This window comes from Pangasianodon hypophthalmus, chromosome 10 (genome assembly GCF_027358585.1).
Source record: "Pangasianodon hypophthalmus isolate fPanHyp1 chromosome 10, fPanHyp1.pri, whole genome shotgun sequence".
Classification (NCBI taxonomy): domain Eukaryota; kingdom Metazoa; phylum Chordata; class Actinopteri; order Siluriformes; family Pangasiidae; genus Pangasianodon; species Pangasianodon hypophthalmus.
The window spans coordinates 3709168-3728011 of NC_069719.1; the positions used below are offsets into that span (position 1 = coordinate 3709168).

The 18844-nt window shown below is 41.2% G+C and overlaps 2 protein-coding genes across 3 annotated transcripts; one reads left to right on the top strand and one right to left on the bottom strand.

Annotated features, from left to right (window-relative positions):
• Window positions 1-970: 970 nt before the first annotated feature.
• On the bottom strand, window positions 971-8250 carry thumpd2 (THUMP domain containing 2). The gene is made up of 10 exons (XM_026944226.3): window positions 8089-8250; window positions 6798-6930; window positions 6459-6676; window positions 6166-6243; window positions 5949-6001; window positions 5761-5848; window positions 4058-4129; window positions 3791-3905; window positions 3087-3207; window positions 971-2730 (listed from the first exon to the last, which is right to left on the bottom strand). Exons 1-10 carry the CDS (start codon window positions 8191-8193, stop codon window positions 2442-2444), a joined length of 1272 nt encoding a protein of 423 aa, XP_026800027.3. The 5' UTR covers window positions 8194-8250; the 3' UTR covers window positions 971-2441.
• A 569-nt stretch (window positions 8251-8819) lies between these two features.
• Window positions 8820-18708, top strand: ecd (ecdysoneless homolog (Drosophila)). Of its 2 annotated transcripts, none has more exons than XM_034308238.2 (12): window positions 8820-9216; window positions 10537-10742; window positions 11071-11249; window positions 12072-12264; window positions 13467-13595; window positions 13934-14059; window positions 14143-14228; window positions 14831-14934; window positions 15204-15429; window positions 16739-16806; window positions 16979-17178; window positions 18332-18708. In XM_034308238.2, exons 1-12 carry the CDS (start codon window positions 8991-8993, stop codon window positions 18527-18529), a joined length of 1941 nt encoding a protein of 646 aa, XP_034164129.2. In that variant the 5' UTR covers window positions 8820-8990; the 3' UTR covers window positions 18530-18708. The 2 variants fall into 2 exon arrangements, with proteins under 2 accessions (XP_034164129.2, XP_053093702.1); XM_053237727.1 differs by having other exon boundaries at window positions 8821-9216; window positions 18335-18708.
• The last annotated feature ends 136 nt before the right edge of the window (window positions 18709-18844 follow it).

Here is an 18844-nt window from a genome sequence, read left to right on the forward strand (position 1 = left end):
TAACTTTTTCAGCAATTTGTAGAAGTAGCTCTTCCGTGGGATCAGAACAGACGGGCTAGCCTTCGCTCCCCATGCACATCAGTGAGCCTTGGGTGCCCCTGTCGTCAGTTCACCGGTTGTCCTTGGACCACTTTTGGTAGGTACTAACCACTGCATACCGGGAACACCCCACAAGACCTGATGTTTTGGAGAGGCTCTGACCCAGTCATCTGGCCATCACAATTTGGCTTTTGTCAAAGTCACTCAGATCCTTACACTTGCTCATTTTTCCTGCTTCCAACACATCAACTTCAAGAACTGATAGTTCACTTGCTGTCTAATGTACCCCACCCCTTGACAGGTGCTGCTGTAACGAGATAATCAATGCTATTCATTTCACCTGTCAGTGTTTTTAATGTTATGGCTGATCAGTGTATCTTCATCCAATTATGTCTCTATGACTGTATTACTTAAGAAATAAAACACAGGGATGTGCTGTTGTAGGAAAATAATCAACGATCAGGTGGTGTGATGCGGCGAAACGCAAAGGAAGGTTACTCTTATCACCCTGAAATTGATTATTTTTCCATAATAGCACAACCCGAAGTGTTTTATCCCTCTAATACTGCAGCAGTTTGTCAACAATTACATATTTTTGTTAATTAAAGGATGACACAATACTTTTTATCCATTTATACTTAATGTAGTGAAACAAGTTAGCTCATGTTGTTACGTTTATGTGGAGCATCTGCTATACAATTCCCTGTCCAAGTTACTATAGAAATGAAAACATATATGAACGAGTGCATTAATATAACCCTGTGATCTGCAGCTGCACTACTGTCAGAGCTGCTGTTGTGGAAAATTAATCAACACCTTCTGACCAATCAGAATCGAGAATTCTAGCGCCATGGTATGGGGCACAGATTTGCTCCACATCAAACCATACATTCATAGTATGTCTGAATAGTGGTTTAAATCTTTTTTTGCCTAAATATCTCTCAGATTTGATCGAATGCTTTTAAATAAGCTCTGAGCCAGTGCTTCCTGCTCCTCGCACCTTTACGAGAGCAGTCAGATTGAGCCTCGTGCTTTTTTTAAACCTCACACTTCTCTGCCTGTCAGCATCTCCCAGTGTCTGTGGCTAAACTGGAAATAAAATGGCGGATTGCCAGTGATAGCTGCGAAACAGCCAAAGCTCTGCATCTGGCCTTCTTTGGCCTTCTCGCTCTAATCATAAACAGACGAGCACCGTTAAGCTCCAGATCTAATCGTCTCTGTGATAAAGCCTCATGCTGGCGATTTGTTCGTGTCACTACTGTGATGATGGAATGACTTACAAATATGGCCTGCTTTTTAGGTCTACAAGAATGTGAGAAATTAGACATAAAGATCAGATTTAAAGGGCCAGAAACACAGCACTGATTTTCACCAACTAAAAAAAAACTTGGAAATATAATTATATATCTTTTATTTGAAGTTAGACACAGTTCATACAGATGACTCAAAGATGGATGTCTGAAAGTGTCTTCTTCATGGCTGAATCACAAATAACTCCAGATGTCCTTCACAAGTGCACTATGTAGGGTAGCATAGAAGTTTTGGCACCCTACATAGAGTAATGAATGTCCAAAATCAGTCCATGTACTTTTGAAAATGAAAGTGTCAAATGAGTCTCTACTCCATACACTCCATACAAAAAACAAATAAAAAAAAAGTACTAAACTGTACCATTCCTTGTTGCTGAGGTGGTAGCCTCAAGGATACACATTTTGTTTACATACATACATACATATATATATATATATATATGAAAGCATAAGCACATGTACCTTATGTACTGTAAATCTTTATCTCATAGCTAAAAACTAATGTTTTTTTCTTTTCTATTAAATATTATATTATATTATATTATATTATATTATATTATATTATATTATATTATATCATATTATATTATATTATATTATATTATATTATATTATATTATATTATATTATATTATATTATATTATATTATATATTTAAATTATATTAAATGTGCAAAATGTATACACTAGAGCTGTGGTTCTCAGTGTGGGGGACCAGGGACCCCCAGGGGTCCATGAAACATCGCCAAAGGGTCCGTGACCTTTTTGATTTTGTCACAGACGTGGAAATCACAACCCACATTATCAAAGTTATTATATTTAAGGGTCCAAGAACCAAAGTCAGCTCAGACCTACTGTATTCAGGAATAGAAATCTCATAGGCTCCAAAAATATTCTGCAATAAATCCATAATGAAGGGGTCAGTGGAATTTGTTTTACATGTACAAACAGTCTGAGAACTCCTGCACTGGAGGGCGATGTACAAGCAAACAAGGTGAGGCAGATTTTAGTACTGAGAGTGTATGTACTGTAGATGCACTACATGTTACGCACCCTACATAGTGCACTCCACGTCCAACAGGAAGTCACTTGCTATAGCTGTGCATCACATGTCGTGTGTCTCTTCGTGTAGGTGTGTATGAGCGCGTCGGTGCTCCCGAGGCTCACTCTGTGTTTGCTCTGCAGGAGCAGCGAATTAAAAGTGAACTTTAATTTTTCTGTCTCACGGCTGCCTGCGTCCGTCTCTGAGGTGTGTGTGTCCTCGTCGCAGCCAGCTGCGTGTGACTGCAGGTCGAGCGTGTCCGATTTCATAAGTTTCTTAATCAGGGCTGAAAGTTGCAGACTGAGCAGGAGAACCAGGATTCCACCCTCACGGAGGACTCTGTAGGATTAAATACGTTAATTTAAACACACTTAAGCACAATATTAAAGGGGCGATTTGTGAGATATATAATAAAGCCTCCTGCTTTATTTATAGAAATTACAACTGTTGGCAAATTGCTGTCGTATACGAGGAATAAAACACTGCAGGATGTCGTTATAGGAAAATAATCAACTTCTGGGTGGTAACTCGCTTCATTACAGCATCACACACACAATCAACTCAAACGTTGATTATTTTCCTATAACAGCATGTCCCTAAGTGTTTTATTCCTAACTGATTACTACACGAAGAAGGACCTCAATCATATTTCAGTGAAGCTACATCAGGAAGTGTGTATGTTTTTAATGATCTACCTCTCCATCTCAGCTAGAATGTGTGGAAGAGCAGTCGTCATGTCGTCACTGCAGCTGAACTTCCTGCCGAACGGGACGTCACACACCACCACGTCTACAGAAGCTGCAGGCAGCGGCATCGCTACGGCACAGAGATCCAGAGAGAGAGAGAGAGAGAGAGACAGAGACAGAGAGAGAGAGAGGGAGAGGGTGTTAATGTGTAATAGTCAAGTCCAAAACGCTGAGCTTCCTACCATCAGTACTTTTAATTCATAACTCCAAGACTGATACAGAATTTTAACTGTATAAGAAATTAATTTTCCATTTTTAGATGTTCATTACTCAATTATTTAAAATTGAGACAATTCCATTTTTAAGCTGTTATCTGAACATATCTGTATATCTTCATCACATACACTACATTGTGCTTAATGGGTTCAAACTGTTGCTTTATATCTCACTCAAATTATAACCAAATTATAATCTCCTGTTTAAATTGTTCTCTCTTAATAACTAATATCTGGATGTGTAAAGATAATTTTTTATTATTTTAATTATAATGGTACAAGCACAAATAGGTTCATGATTAAAACATGTTGTAGTTACTGAATGTATTGAGTTTTATGGGAAGTGGCAAATAAAGTGTGTGTGTCTGTGAGTGAGTGAGTGTGTGAGTGAGTGTGTGAGTAAGTGAGAGAGAGAACATAGTGAAGTACTATAAGTACCTGTGCAGGAAGACTGGATTAACAGGACTCTCTCCTCCTGACCAGCAGCTTGTACATTCTCTACAGCTTTGTGTAACTGAACTTCATCACTGTCCATCCCTATAAACACACCATTCTACACACACACACACACACACACACACACAAGATTTAATTAACTTGCACTGATCTGACACATACACTCAGCACTGATAACAGTGTGTGTGTGTGTGTGTGTGTGTGTGTGTGTGTGTGTGTGTGTGTGTGTGTGTGTGTGTGTGTACAGACCGGACACTCTTGCGCTGCCTCCAGCAATATGGTGCCAACTCCACACATGGGGTCTAAAACTACAGAGGCCTCCTGTGAGAGAGAGAGAGAGAGAGAGAGAGACACACACACACAGAGGCACAGAGAAAGGGGCAGAGAGACACTCAGAGAGAGACAGAGCGAGAGAGAGAGATACAGACAGACAGAGAGAGGTAGATAGAGAGACAGACAGAGAGAGACACACAGACAGAGAAAGAGAGATAGCGGGGGATAGAGAGAGTCATGGACAAAGAGAGAGAGAGAGAGAGAGAGAGAGAGAGAGAGACAGAGGGAGAGAGAGGCACACACAGACAGAGAGAAAGAGAGAGATAGAGAGAGACACGAAGAGAGAGAGAGTTATTTCAGCACTTTGGCAAGCAACTAACTACTAATGAGTGAAAAACAGTCATCTGGCTTCATTTATTATTCTTTTACTAAAGTTGTGTGTAAATGTTTGTGTGAGCCAAACCGGACTACAATTTTCATCCGGATTTACAAAAGTTTCAGAAACACTGATTTCCTTTGTGCTCGTGTGCGTATGTTGATCACGCGTAAAGTGCGACGCGCGTTCCTGACGCGGCTCATTTGCATTTAGTGACACCTACAAAACTCCATAAAAGGTCAAGTGCACAGGCAGCTGGGAGCAATGAATGAAAAATGAGTTAAAAGTTATTTTGATTCACTTCTACGCCAATAACAATATTTAATAATTTAATATAATAATAATAATAATAATAATAATAATAATAACCGATCACTAAATCTTCTGTCAGCTGAGGTGTGTGTTTACGGCTTACGGCTCTGCGCAGAGCAGACAGAGCGGCCCGGCCTCCGTTTATACACCGCCATTTCTTTCATCATAACTGAATGATTCGTTTCATTTGTCTTAATGTATGGGTTTGTGTCGGCTTGCTTTCTTTTTATATATATACTTTAATTAACTAAATAAATCAACTAGGTTCCACTAAATGTTCTCGACTGTGCTCTTAATCCCTGACTGCGTGAACTAGCATGAGGATGTGTTTTTGATCGAGACTCCAGAGCTCTTGTGTAAGTCGCTGTGGATGAGGGCGTCTGCTAAACGCTGTAAACGTGATAAACATAAGCAGTTTAAGCTCCACAGTATATTCCAGATATAAAAGTTTAATAATCCATGCACATTATATGATCTAAAGTTGATCAAGTTGAGGTTTACATTAGTTAGTCTTCTTATGAGGTAATTTATACACACTCAGGTGCACGAGTAGGATACGAACGTTTTTCCGAAATTATGAGATTTTCATGAATATGAAATTTCTCGTGTAAATGCTCATATGAACGATTTACGAATAAATCCGTTTGTATCCATCTTGATAAATGTGGCCCACTGTCTTTAGTTGCTCGAGTGAGTTTGCAGTCTGGGAGTCTCAGACAGTGGGCTGTCAATCATCCAAGCTCATTAGAATATAAGGCCACACCCATCCACACCGTTCTTAAACACACTAATGAGCAAATTCTCCCGCTGTTTGAACAGTTTTCTAATCAAAAAAAAAAAGCTTGGGTGTTTTTGTTCAAATCCTGCTGGGTGTCTGATGTAACACTCCAGTTTGGTATAATACTATTAATTTCATATTTTAATATTTTATTTAAAGCATTTCCCACCATGTTCCCTGTGTGAGAGTGGTGAAGAGATTACAGCACTGTACCTGGAGATTACAGAGAGACGCCATTGCCCAGGCTATAGTGGACCTGAGCCCAGTGTGCTTCAGATAAGTGCGACTGGCTAGAGGCTGCCTAAACACACACACACACACACACACACACACACACACGCCATAAGCACGATGAAAGAGCAAATTATGGCGTTAAATACAGAGAATAATATTAGAGCTACCTTAACAAAGGAATCCCGACTACACAGTGATCATCACTTAAGTACACGTTCACCTGTATAAAGATAACACACACACACACACACACAAAGCAAATAACCCACAACATCAAACACTCAGACCCAGTAAATATATTAGCAGTAGTGTAAAGAGCTCTTTATGACAAAGATAAAGAGTATTTGTGTGTGTGTGTATGTGTGTGTGTGTGCGTGTGTGTGCCTCAACAGTTGGATCTCGAAGGTCAGCTTTCCATCCAAGCTGTCGGTTGATGGCCATCCCAATTATACGATTAAGATTCTATGAAACAAACAAACACACACACACACACACACACACACACACAGACAGACAGACAGACACACAATGGTCATTGTAGCAAGAAAAAAAAAATCATGCTTAACCCCAAAATCAGCCGGGACATGTATGATGTCCAACTTTATACACATATGCACGCGCACACACACACACACACACACACACACACACACACACACACACACACACACACACACCTGGGAGTTATAGGAGCGAGCGATGGCTCCACTGCAGCGGCAGCTCACTCTGAAAGTAGGACGATTCAAACTCTCTTCTTCCTCCTCTCGCTTCCTCTTCTGGCCCCGCCCCCCCGAGCTGTTAAGCTCCGCCTGCAGCGAGCACCAGGTGGACAGAGCGCCGCTCCACACGTCTGGATTTCCCACAATCCTCTGCTGTATCACACTTGCTGCCTTTCCTAATGGAGAAAGGTGAAAGAGTGATATTTAGAAAAACTCAAGTCGGAGTGAAAACACGCTCCTAACTACACCTTTACGTGTCGTACCTTTAAGTAAAGGTGTATGATGTGAGCTGCACACCTGGGTTTGTGGGTAAGGAAGTGGGTGGAGCTTTACGCAGAAGCAGGAAGAGTCTCTCTGCTGATTTGAGCTGCATCACGTCACGTAGATTTGAGTGGCAGCAGAAAAAGACCCTTCCGGGGATGTGTTCCACCTAACACACACACACACACACACACACACACTCTTATAACCATGGTTCCCAATCAACCAATCATTGATCAATATTGTTCCAAATGACCAATCACTGATCACAATAATTCCCGTTGTTTCTGACGACCAATCACTGATCACCATTGTTTCTGACGACCAATCACTGATCACCGTTGTTTCTGACGACCAATCACTGATCACCATTGTTTCTGACAACCAATCACTGATCACCGTTGTTTCTGACAACCAATCACTGATCACCGTTGTTTCTGACAACCAATCACTGATCACCATTGTTTCTGACGACCAATCACTGATCACCATTGTTTCTGACGACCAATCACTGATCACCATTGTTTCTGACAACCAATCACTGATCACCATTGTTTCTGACGACCAATCACTGATCACCGTTGTTTCTGACGACCAATCACTGATCACCGTTGTTTCTGACGACCAATCATTGATCACCGTTGTTTCTGACAACCAATCACTGATCACCACTGTTTCTGACAACCAATCACTGATCACCATTGTTTCTGACAACCAATCACTGATCACCGTTGTTTCTGACGACCAATCACTGATCACCGTTGTTTCTGACGACCAATCACTGATCACCATTGTTTCTGACGACCAATCACTGATCACCATTGTTTCTGACAACCAATCACTGATCACCACTGTTTCTGACAACCAATCACTGATCACCACTGTTCCCAATGACCAATCACTGATCACCGTTGTTTGTCCAACCCATGACTTCTTTGTTCTTCATTTTAAACTCACTTCTTGGCAATATTCACAGTAATAAAAGCAAGTTATTTCATCTGTAACAGTTTCATTCGTGTTTATTGCCAGACTCCTCAGTACCACTGCTTCATTTCATCTGCGTTCATGACAGAATTATAGAAATTTGTAAATCTGTAATTAGTTAGTTTGTGGTGCCGTGACCAAAGACTTCTAATTTCTGTAAGAAATTTTTCTATCCTGATAAACCTGTACTGTCTTCATTAAATCCTCTTTCTCCATGTAACACATTGTGATATGCAAATAATCATGAAAATCCAATGAAAATCCAATGCATGCGTTAGCTACTTTCCCCTGAAAAGTTGTCACATCTTTAATTGAGCTCTGAATTAAATGTGAGCTAGTTCACCTCTGTAGCATTCAGTTTGCGCTTCACTTCGTCCAGCAGAAACGCCTCCATACCGGCTCCCGCGGTGCAGTAAAACCGAACCGAACCGCCTCCGTCCCTCATCATCACCGCTACTATCACTGAGAGATGATGTGCGCACTACGCATGCGCGAAAAAATGTCGCGCATGCGCAGACGTGACAAAGTAGCTCGGTTTCAAAATTAAAGCCAAACCTGCTGTAACACACAAACAGGCTTCTATTTGATATCAGACACACACACACACACACACACACACACACACACACACACATATATATATATAAATTTATAGCATGTAAATAAGACTCTAAATTACTAAATATGTGCTCATTTGCATTATTGTAATGACACACGCATAATAATCAGGGTTCTAATCAAAATATTGGAATAATTTTAAACATTTTTGCACATATGATAAATACATTTAGCATAATTTAGCATAATTTTTAAAAAGAAATCAAAACTCAAAAACAAATTAAAAACAAAAAACTATCACGATCTGGCTTAGGGACTATGAATGTGTGTGTGTATGTATAAATATTTTATATGACAAAAAAATAGGCAAATAATTATTCAATGATCCTGTAGCTTTTTTTTTAACTGTATATTTTTCCATCTGTAACTTACTTATGTACTTTCACGCCTAGAAATGTTTGTTTAAATATTACGTATACACAAACGCCTTTTCAGCTGCAGCTTTGACTGAGGACTTTTATTTTAAAATGAAACCCGGAAGTAATTTCTTCTCCAGCGTGATGCGCTGTTTAACGTTACAAAACACATGCGCTTGTTTCGGTATTTGTAGAAAAGCTCGTAAAGAAGTTAGATAATGTTTTAAAGGAGTGGAGTAGTGGTTTAAACTCGCGTTAGCACTCCAGGTTGATGACAGACAGACAGACAGCCATGGAGGTCCTGAAGAGAGCCCCCGTGCTGGAGGACGCGCTTCAGTACCGACTCTTTCTGCTCCATCCCGAGCCTCTGGATGCTCAGGAGAAGCAGCGGCTCCTGCTGCGGCTCCTGGAGGATGTCCTGGCCGAGCTCGCTGCTCTGCTGGTGGGCTACATTTGGCAGAAGCAGCCGTTTAATCTGAGCTTTCATCCTGAGAAAGGTGAGTTGAAGTGAGGTGTCCATCTTCCTGCAGCTCTACAAAGCTTATAGTGTAATCTGAGTGTAATCACTAGTGTGTGTACACAACCTTAAAATATAAACAAATCTAACATTTAAACATCAGTTTCTGAGCAAAATCCCACCAATCATAACATTTTAAATGTTATTTGGGTCATTTTTAATATACACTATATGGCCAAAAGTATGTGCACCCCCTGACCATCACACTCATATGTGCTTCTTCTCAAAACTGCTGCCACAAAGTTGGAAGCACACAATTGTATAGAATGTCTTTGTTTGCTGTAATATTACAATTTCCCTTCACTGGAACTAAGAGGCTCAATCCTGTTCCAGCATGACAATGCCCCTGTGCACAAAGCGAGCTCCATGAAGACATGGTGTGTGAAGGTTGGAGTGGAAGAACTCGAGTGTCCTGCACAGAGCCCTGACCTCAACCCCACTGAACACCGACTGAACCCCAGACCTCCTCACCAACATCAGTGTCTGACCTCACTAATGCTCTTGTAGCTGAATGAACACAAATCCCCACAGCCACGCTCCAAAATCTAGTGGAAAGCCTTCTCAGAAGAGTGGAGCTTATTATAACAGCAAACACGGGGGGAATAAATCTATAACAGGATGTTCAGCAAACACATGTGGATGTGATGGTCAGGGGTGCACAAACTTTTGCCCATATAGTGTGTAGTGACTTTCTGACAAAATGTTCAGCGAATTAAATTCCTTTTGAATGAAAAACCAACATCTTTAACGTGGTGCGATTACTTTATGTCACAGGAATGAATGAACTGGTGTCATAAGCGCAGTAACACCAATGACACACCAGCATCAATAAATTATTCAATTAAAATTATTTTACAGGAAGATTGAAAGCTGTAACTCTATTGATGCATCTAAATTATCCACAAGAAAAAATAGAATTTACAAGTAATTTAATAACTCTATAGGTGCTGCTTGAAATCGCAGCTCATTCTTCAGAACAACTTTTTATTTCAAAATACGAGTTTTTACAATAACACCAATGACATTAAATGCAGAGACGAATGTTCTTTTTAAAATAATTTCTAGGAATAAAACTTATTTTATTCTGCTCATTTACATATTGGATAGACCTCATATTAATGTTCAGCCTATGACATTCAAAAGAATACAGAATATTAAAAAAAAATGTCTATCTACAAAGACATTAATAGCAGGTTTGTGGGATAAGCTATTTTTCAATATAATAAGACTTCACTGATTTTCTGTTGTCTGTGTGTGTGTGTGTGTGTGTGTGTGTGTGTGTGTGTGTTTTGGTCTATAGGGGGCGTCCCGGCTCACCTGGGCGGCAGCACGGAATTCGGCGACAATGTTGAAGACGAGTGGTTCATCGTTTATCTGCTCAAGCGCATCACACACACGTTCAGCGAGCTGGCTGCCAGCGTCCAGGACAACGACGGACAGTTCCTCCTGATCGAGGCGGCCGAGTACCTGCCCAAGTGGCTCGACCCCGACAGCAGCGAAAACAGGGTCAGAGGTCATGATGATGATGATGATGATGATGAAGATTGACAAGTTGCTGTGGTATAAGAGGAATAAAGCATTTTGTGTTGTGCTGTTATAGGAAAATAATCAGCATCAGTGTGTTAACAGTAACTTCGCTTCATCACACCACCACGCTGTTGATTATTTTCCTATAACAGCATGACACAGTGTGTTTTATTCCTTACACAGTATATAGTATGGAAGCATGGTTCTATCTGTGTACTAAATAGGATGCCATAATAGGCAGCGTACTACACGTGTTAGTTCATGTTCATGCCCTGCTTCTTGCTGATTGGCTGATTGACTCTGACAGGTGTTCCTGTACCATGGAGAGCTGCACATTTTGCCCAATCGTGTGCGTGCTGGAGAAGCGGGATGGCCTCGGGACTCTGTGCCGTCAGTACAAGAGGCTCTGGAGGTGCTGCAGACACACAGCGAGCGCTGCATGGCTGATCGGCGCATCCGTGCCGTAGTAGAGCGTCGACTGCAGGGGTAAGAGACAGGGTGAGAGGGATGGGTCAGGAGGAGAGGGGGTGGATCAGGAGAAGAGGGGGGTGGATCAGGGGAAGAGGGGGGTGGATCAGGAGGAGAGGGGGGTGGATCAGGGGAAGAGGAGGGTGGATCAGAAGAAGAGGGGGGTGGATCAGAAGAAGAGGGGGGTGGATCAGGGGAAGAGGAGGGTGGATCAGGAGGTGAGAGGGGGTGGATCAGGAGGAGAGGGGGTGGATCAGGAGGCGAGAGGGGGTGGATCAGGAGGCGAGAGGGGGTGGATCAGGAGGCGAGAGGGGGTGGATCAGGAAGAGTGGGGGTGGATCAGGAGGCGAGAGGGGGTGGATCAGGAGGCGAGAGGGGGTGGATCAGGAGGCGAGAGGGGGTGGATCAGGAGGAGAGGGGGTGGATCAGGAGGAGAGCGGGCGGATCAGGAGGCGAGAGGGGGTGGATCAGGAAGAGTGGGGGTGGATCAGGAGGTGAGAGGGGGTGGATCAGGAGGTGAGAGGGGGTGGATCAGGAGGTGAGAGGGGGCGGATCAGGAGGAGAGCGGGCGGATCAGGAGGCGAGAGGGGGTGGATCAGGAGGCGAGAGGGGGTGGATCAGGAGGAGAGCGGGCGGATCAGGAGGCGAGAGGGGGCGGATCAGGAGGAGAGCGGGCGGATCAGGAGGCGAGAGGGGGTGGATCAGGAAGAGTGGGGGTAGTGCGTTTTGGAGAAGAGGTAGAGAGAGAAGTTTTTACGGAGATCTAATTCCAGATATTATTGTGGATCTCGTTACTGTGGATGAATTTGAATTATGATAATGTGTGTGTGTGTGTTGCAGGTACCCAGGTAAAATCCAGACCAGCCTCCATCATGCACATTGTTACGTACCTGCAGGTGTTGCAGCGGTGTTGTCACGGCGACCTGACCTCGTGGCTCCAGCTGTTTCTGCATTTTACCTGCGTGACCCCATTGACCTTCAGGCCTGCAGAACTTTCCAGAACTTTCCCCCTGAATCCAGAGTCCTCACACTGGTATTTATTTTGCTTTCATAGTTGCTATCTGTGAGAAAATTGTTAAGGCGAGTTAATTTTATACATTTTCAAGGTGGGTTCAATGGCAGTTTTATTTACGTTAGATAATGACACTATCAGAGCGAGGCGATCAGAGCTGTCAGATCAAAACCGTCCAATCACAGTAATCAGAGTCGACCAATCAAAGCCAGTCAGTCAAAATCTTCAAACTCTGCCAGTCAAAGCCAGCCAGTTAAATGTCGGCTAATCAAATTAATCAAATTCTGTCAGTTAAATTTATCCAATCGGAGCCGTCCAATCAGAGCAATTCAAGCTCTATAGCTCCAATAAATAGCCAAAATATTATTGTACAAATGTAAGGCATGAGACTAATATTTAATATTTAAACAGTCAGATTATGTGCATAAAATATGTACTTTGATGGTTTGTGGAATTTATACCACAAATTTATTTATGTTATTTATTGATATTATATGTTGTGTTCCAGTTAAAGGCATCTCTGTCTGCAAAAACGTATACTCTATTGTGTATTTGAATTCATTCTTTGCTCTGGCATTCTCTCTCTCTCCCTCTCTCTCTCTCTCTCTGTGTCTCTCTCTCTCTCTCTCTCTCTCTGTCTCTGTCTCTGTCTCTGTCTCTGTGTGTCTCTCTCTCTCTCTCTCTCTCTCTCTGTGTGTGTGTGTGTGTCTCTCTCTCTCCCTCTGTCTCTCTCTCCCTCTGTCTCTCTCTCTGTGTCTCTCTGTCTCTCTGTCTCTGTCTCTCTCTCCCTTTCTCCCTCTGTCTCTCTCTCCCTTTCTACCTCTCTGTCTCTGTCTCTGTCTCTCTCTCTCTCTCTCTCTCTGTATCTGTGTCTCTCTCTCCCTTTCTCCCTCTGTCTCTCTCTCCCTTTCTACCTCTCTGTCTCTGTCTCTGTCTCTCTCTCTCTCTCTCTCTCTCTCTGTCTCTGTCTCTCTCTCTCTCCCTTTCTCCCTTTCTCCCTCTCTCTCCCTCTCTCTCTCTCTCTCTCCCTTTCTCCCTCTCTCTCTCTCTCTCTCTCTCTCTCTCTCCCTTTCTCCCTCTCTCTCTCTCTCTCTCTCTCTCCCCCTTTCTCCCTCTGTCTCTGTCTCTGTCTCTGTCTCTCTCTCTGTCTCTGTCTCTGTCTCTGTCTCTCTCTCTCTCTCTCTCTCTCTCTCTCTCTCTCTCTGTGTGTGTGTGTCTCTCAGGTGACGTTCACTCGTTGTCTTTACGCTCAGCTGCAGCAGCAGAGTTTCGTTCCTGACAGGAGGAGTGGATTTACTCTGCCGCCTCCATCACACCCTCAATACAAAGCTCACGAACTCGGCATGAAACTGGTAAGAGCCTAAGAGTTTTATTCTAAACTGATGTGGAGTAAGAGGAATAAAACACTGCTGTTACTGAAAAACATCAGGGTGGCAACAGTAGCTCCTCTTCACACCAGGCCACATCACAGCACCCTGTCGTGGATTATTTTCCTATAACAGCATGACACAGAGTGTGTGTTTGTTCTTTACTTAATGAATAACACCTAACACTATCGTTCATACTGCTGTCATTCAATAAGTGCACTTACCTTCTTACTTGTATTAGTGAAATTAGTAGTTAATAATAATTTAGATCTGAGGAGGAATCCGACTCTGTATGATTTATTTATTTATTTTTTGGATTGTAGGCGCACGGTTTTGAGATCCTGTGCAGTAAAAGCGGGCGCACAGCGACGAACTCTGATGCTCCAGTGAACGCTAATCCGCTCTGGAGAGGTTTCCTGGACAGCCTGAAGAGGAACGATTACTTTAAGGTGAAATGAGATAAGAAAAAAAAAAGTTAATATGTAGATTTCCACATTACCACACAATCACTGAGCGGTGCGTGTGTGTGCAGGGGGAACTGGAAGGCTCGGCGCGCTACAGAGAGCTCACGAAGGCAGCCGAGAGTTTCTTCACGCAGTCGCTCCCCAGCGCACAGAGGTGAGTGTTCACGTGACTCGAATCCAGTCACTGCTCTTTGGCTTTTCCGACAATACGGAACAAATCCGTGATCCAACATTTCAGCAGTATTTCCCTTAACAAGTGATCTGTACTGTAACTAGGTAACCATGGTTACCAGGGTATGAAGACTGCATGTGAGTGGAGCTAGAAATAATTAAATAATATTTATCAGTTAAGCGCAATTGAACCACCATTTTGGGGAAAAAAATACAGAACATGGAGTAAAACCATCTCCAATTTTATATTTGTTGTATCATTAGACATTTTATGAGCCATTATATACTTTTTATTTTAATTTATATTAAATATTTACATTTTATAAAACATTCATAACATTTATTGTTTCCCTACCAATTGATTATTACTACTTTAGTGTAATTACTTATTTATTTCATTATTATTATTATTATTATTATTATTATTTATTTTTAGAATTTCTATTACATTTTTTATTTTCTCCAGTTTTCCTTTTTTTTTTAAATTCTTTTATTTCTTTGTCATGTACTATGAGCTGCCTTTGAATGTACTGGAAACAAAAGATCTATATGAATATTATTATTTATTATTATTTTTTGCGGTAGTTGTGCGCATGGTCCAGGTGAGGAGGTGTTGCAGGTGTTAGAGAGCGCCCCCTACAGTCTGGAGGAACTGAAGAAACAAGAAGCTCACCTTCCATCAGAAGACAGTATGTGTCTTTCTGGGTTTATATATATATTTATTTATTTATGTATAATATACGTATCTCCGTCTGTATTTTTGTCACTGTTTTAAACAAATGCATCAGCTCACAGATCACAGTGCCTTTGGAGTTGATTGAGTTCCACCAAATTTCTCAAGTCCATATTTAAAGCTAAATACGGAAAAAAAATCTCCCACATTCATAAACATTTATATTTAGTAACTAAAGAGTTTAATATTTATCCTTAAGATGTGTCTCTCTGCCGCCCCTTACAGGTGATGACTGGTTAAACATCACCCCTGATGAGCTAGAGAGGTTGCTGGAGGAAAGAGGGGGTCAGAGGTCAAGTAAGGGTCAAGGAGTCGCGTGTGGAGCAGGAAGGAGTGAGGATGAGGAGAAGCAGCAGGAGGAAGAGGCCGGGTACACTCTAGTGGCTGTGACACAGGGGATGAAGGACTTCATAAACGCTATGTCGTCACATGAAGGAGCTGAATTCCCACGGTATCATCATCATCATCATCATCATCATCATTCATTAACTCTGAGAGGAAGCAGATTTATATTTATCTTTACACTACACTCCTGGGCAAAAAAATGGGCCAAGGCCAGAATGGTTTTTAATGGTCTTTACATCAAATCACTGGTCAGGAAATTAGCAAGAATTAAACAGAAAGATAAAGGAAGTTAGTATTTAAGTCTTGTGGCTCTTGATGAGCTGCATCAGGTGTGGCAGATAACCACATAATCACTAATCTTTTAATAAAAAAACATCCCAGAAGACATTTGTGGAAAATTTTGTACACCCAGACGTTAGTCTGAATTTTATTAATGATTTTAATCATTATCATGATTTTTCCTTTGTGAACAAGAAGAGTATGTTAGTGAGTTTCCCTGTTTCTAGCTTTTCCCCAAACAAACAGTTCACTGCAGCAAAAGGAAATGAGCAAACGGTGGCACAGGATCTCTCAGGAGTGCATTTGTTTCATTCTTGCTCATTTTCTGACCATTGTTGTTAAGACCAAGCTTCATATTTGCCAAAATCCATTTTTTGAATCCATTTTTCCCCAGGAGTGTAGTATGGGGTGTACTCTTTTCTTGGAAAAAGAAATCAGCCTGTAGTGGATTTAAAACATATTTTTAAAAAGGTTTCCGGTAAATAATTTTCAGATATGTTCATTTAAAAAATAGTTTTCGGTATTGTTCCACTTGTATTTAAAAAAAATATATATATATTACATACCCAGCATAATATTTTAAAATATAAAATAGAAATACTAAAAAATAAAAATAAGAAAAAGTATAATTTTATAAATAATTTATATATATTATAAATATATTAGGTTGAGTCAAATGAAAACTTTTTTTTTATTATTTTGAATTTTTTTTATTGCAGATATGTGTGATGAAATGTATAAATGTATGACTAGAAAAATGTATAACTTTTTTTCTACATAATCTTCATTTCGTTCAATGCAAGTGAAATTTATTATTCGATTCTAATTTGTCACCTTTTTAATGTTTTCATTTGACTCACCCTCCTGATATAATAATAACTTTATAATAATAAATAATTCTTAGAATATAAATAGAATTTTATTTCACACTTAAGATTTCAACCAGATATTAAATGTAGATTTAAATGTAGTGGACATGTTTGATGTTTGCTTTTTTTGATGTTGTGCTTGAGCTACGATGCTCGCTCTACTGTATAGCTACCAGTTTAGCAATGCACACACTTTGTTTAAATCAGACACTAACATGTGATTTAACGCTTTGGTGTGAAAGGAAGTGCACTTTTTTTGGGTTTCAGCTCGTGTTTGTCGGAGCCGTTCAGTTTTGACCCTGATGCAGTGACGAGTGCTCTGGACAGACTGCTTGGTGAGTTCAGATGGTACTCTGAGCATGTGTAGAATTTTATGTCAAATGCTTGATATAACTTTTAAAAAGTAAAATTAAAATAGTTTGTAACATTTGTTACATTAAAATGGCTGTAATGAAATGGAAATGATTAATTGATTTTTGGGTAATTTAATTTAATTGATGATGTCAGGTGGTAAAGATGAGGAGCTGGACTCTGATGATTTAGACGATGACGACGATGATGATGATGATGATGATGAAGCAGAGGAAGAAGGATCTGAAGAGCAGACAGGAGCAGAGGCGTTGGACAATCTGAGGAGATACATGGACGAGATGGACCAGGAGCTTCAAACCACGAACGTCGGACAGAGTTTCACGTACAACAGCAAAGTGAGTACTAGCTTCTTGTCACAGATTTAAGTACATTAAACATAATATTAATTAAATATTAAATAAAAGTTCAGTGGTGTGTTTTTCCCCCAACACAAAAACTCTGATTAAAGGGCATTAAACATACTTTCTAAAACTGATACTTGCGTGATAGACAGACATAAATGGTGACAGACGGAGACATACAGAGACAGACAGGAGCGAAGACAGAAGAGACAGACGGAGACAAGGAGACGGACAGATTAAGATTGACAGGCAGACTGAGACAGACAGAGAGAGAGACTGAGATGGAGATTATAGACAGACAGAGACAAACAGATAGACAGGAATGAAGCCAGGGAGAGAGACAGACAGACAGGGAGACAGAAACAGGGGGAGAGAGACTATAATGGAGATAAACAGACAGACTGTGACAGACAGACAGACATGAACGAAGACAGGGAGAGAGACTTGGGGTAGAGAGAGTGAGATGAAGATAAACAGAGACTGACAGACAGAAAAACAGACAGACAGGAACAAAGATGGATAGAGACAGACGGAGACAGGGAGACAGACAGATATAGAGACAGGTGCAAGGGGAGAGAGACTGAGATGGAGCTAGACAGACAGAGATGGAGGCAGACAGGTGGTGATGGAGAGAGATAAATGGAGACAGACAGAGAGACAGGGAGATGGACATACAGACAGAGGCAGACAGACAGACGGAGACTGGGAGATGGACACACAGACAGAGGCTGACAGACAGACGGAGACTGGGAGATGACCAGGGACAGAGTCAAGGAGACAGTAAGATACAGAGACAGGCAGACAGACACACAGTCAGAGATGGAGAGAGACAGACAGGGAGGTGAGACAGACAGGTGGAGACAAAGAAAGACAAAGACAGACATAGACAGAAGCACAGAGACAGAGAGAGAGATCAACAGAAACAGAGACAGGAGCAATTTGCCATTGATTCCACTTTTTAATTTGATATGACACTTTTTACTTTTTGTCCATTTATAAATACATTTAATGTTGTGGAACTTCCACAAAACAAGTGAGAATTGGAAGTATAAAGTAAAACAAGTTTGTAAAAGATTTGTTCGTAACTTGTTTGATTTACATATTAAACCTTTCAGCAAACTCACACCTCTTTATCTGCTGTGTCCAGCAGGGCGGCGATATGAGACCAGATGCAGCAGGAAGCTCTGCGCAGACAGAAGACGATTTCCAGCCCTTAGACGTGGACGTCAACCTGGTAACCAACTTGCTCGAGTCGCTATCCTCTCAGGCTGGTCTCGCCGGACCCGCTTCAAATCTGCTGCACAGCCTCGGCCTGCGCCTGCCCCCTAACGCCGATCCCTCCTGAGGCCACTCACCTGAACCAGCTGGAATAGCACTTATATACAGGAGAGATGGCGCATCACATCTCAAGTCTTTACTAGGAAATTCCAAATATTAGCAATATATTTATAATGCGTTTAACACTGTATACTCATATTCAAGTGTATTTTTGTACAGGATGTCAAATAAAAACAGTTTTGTAAAGCACTTGTACAAAGTCGATTTGTATAATTTGGAAATTTCTCCGGCATGATGAAAGTTCTCCATGTTGAGAAAGAGAGAAAACAAGACCAGCTTTTTGCAGTGTTTAGACTTGCTGCTAGTGTTATATTAACGAAAT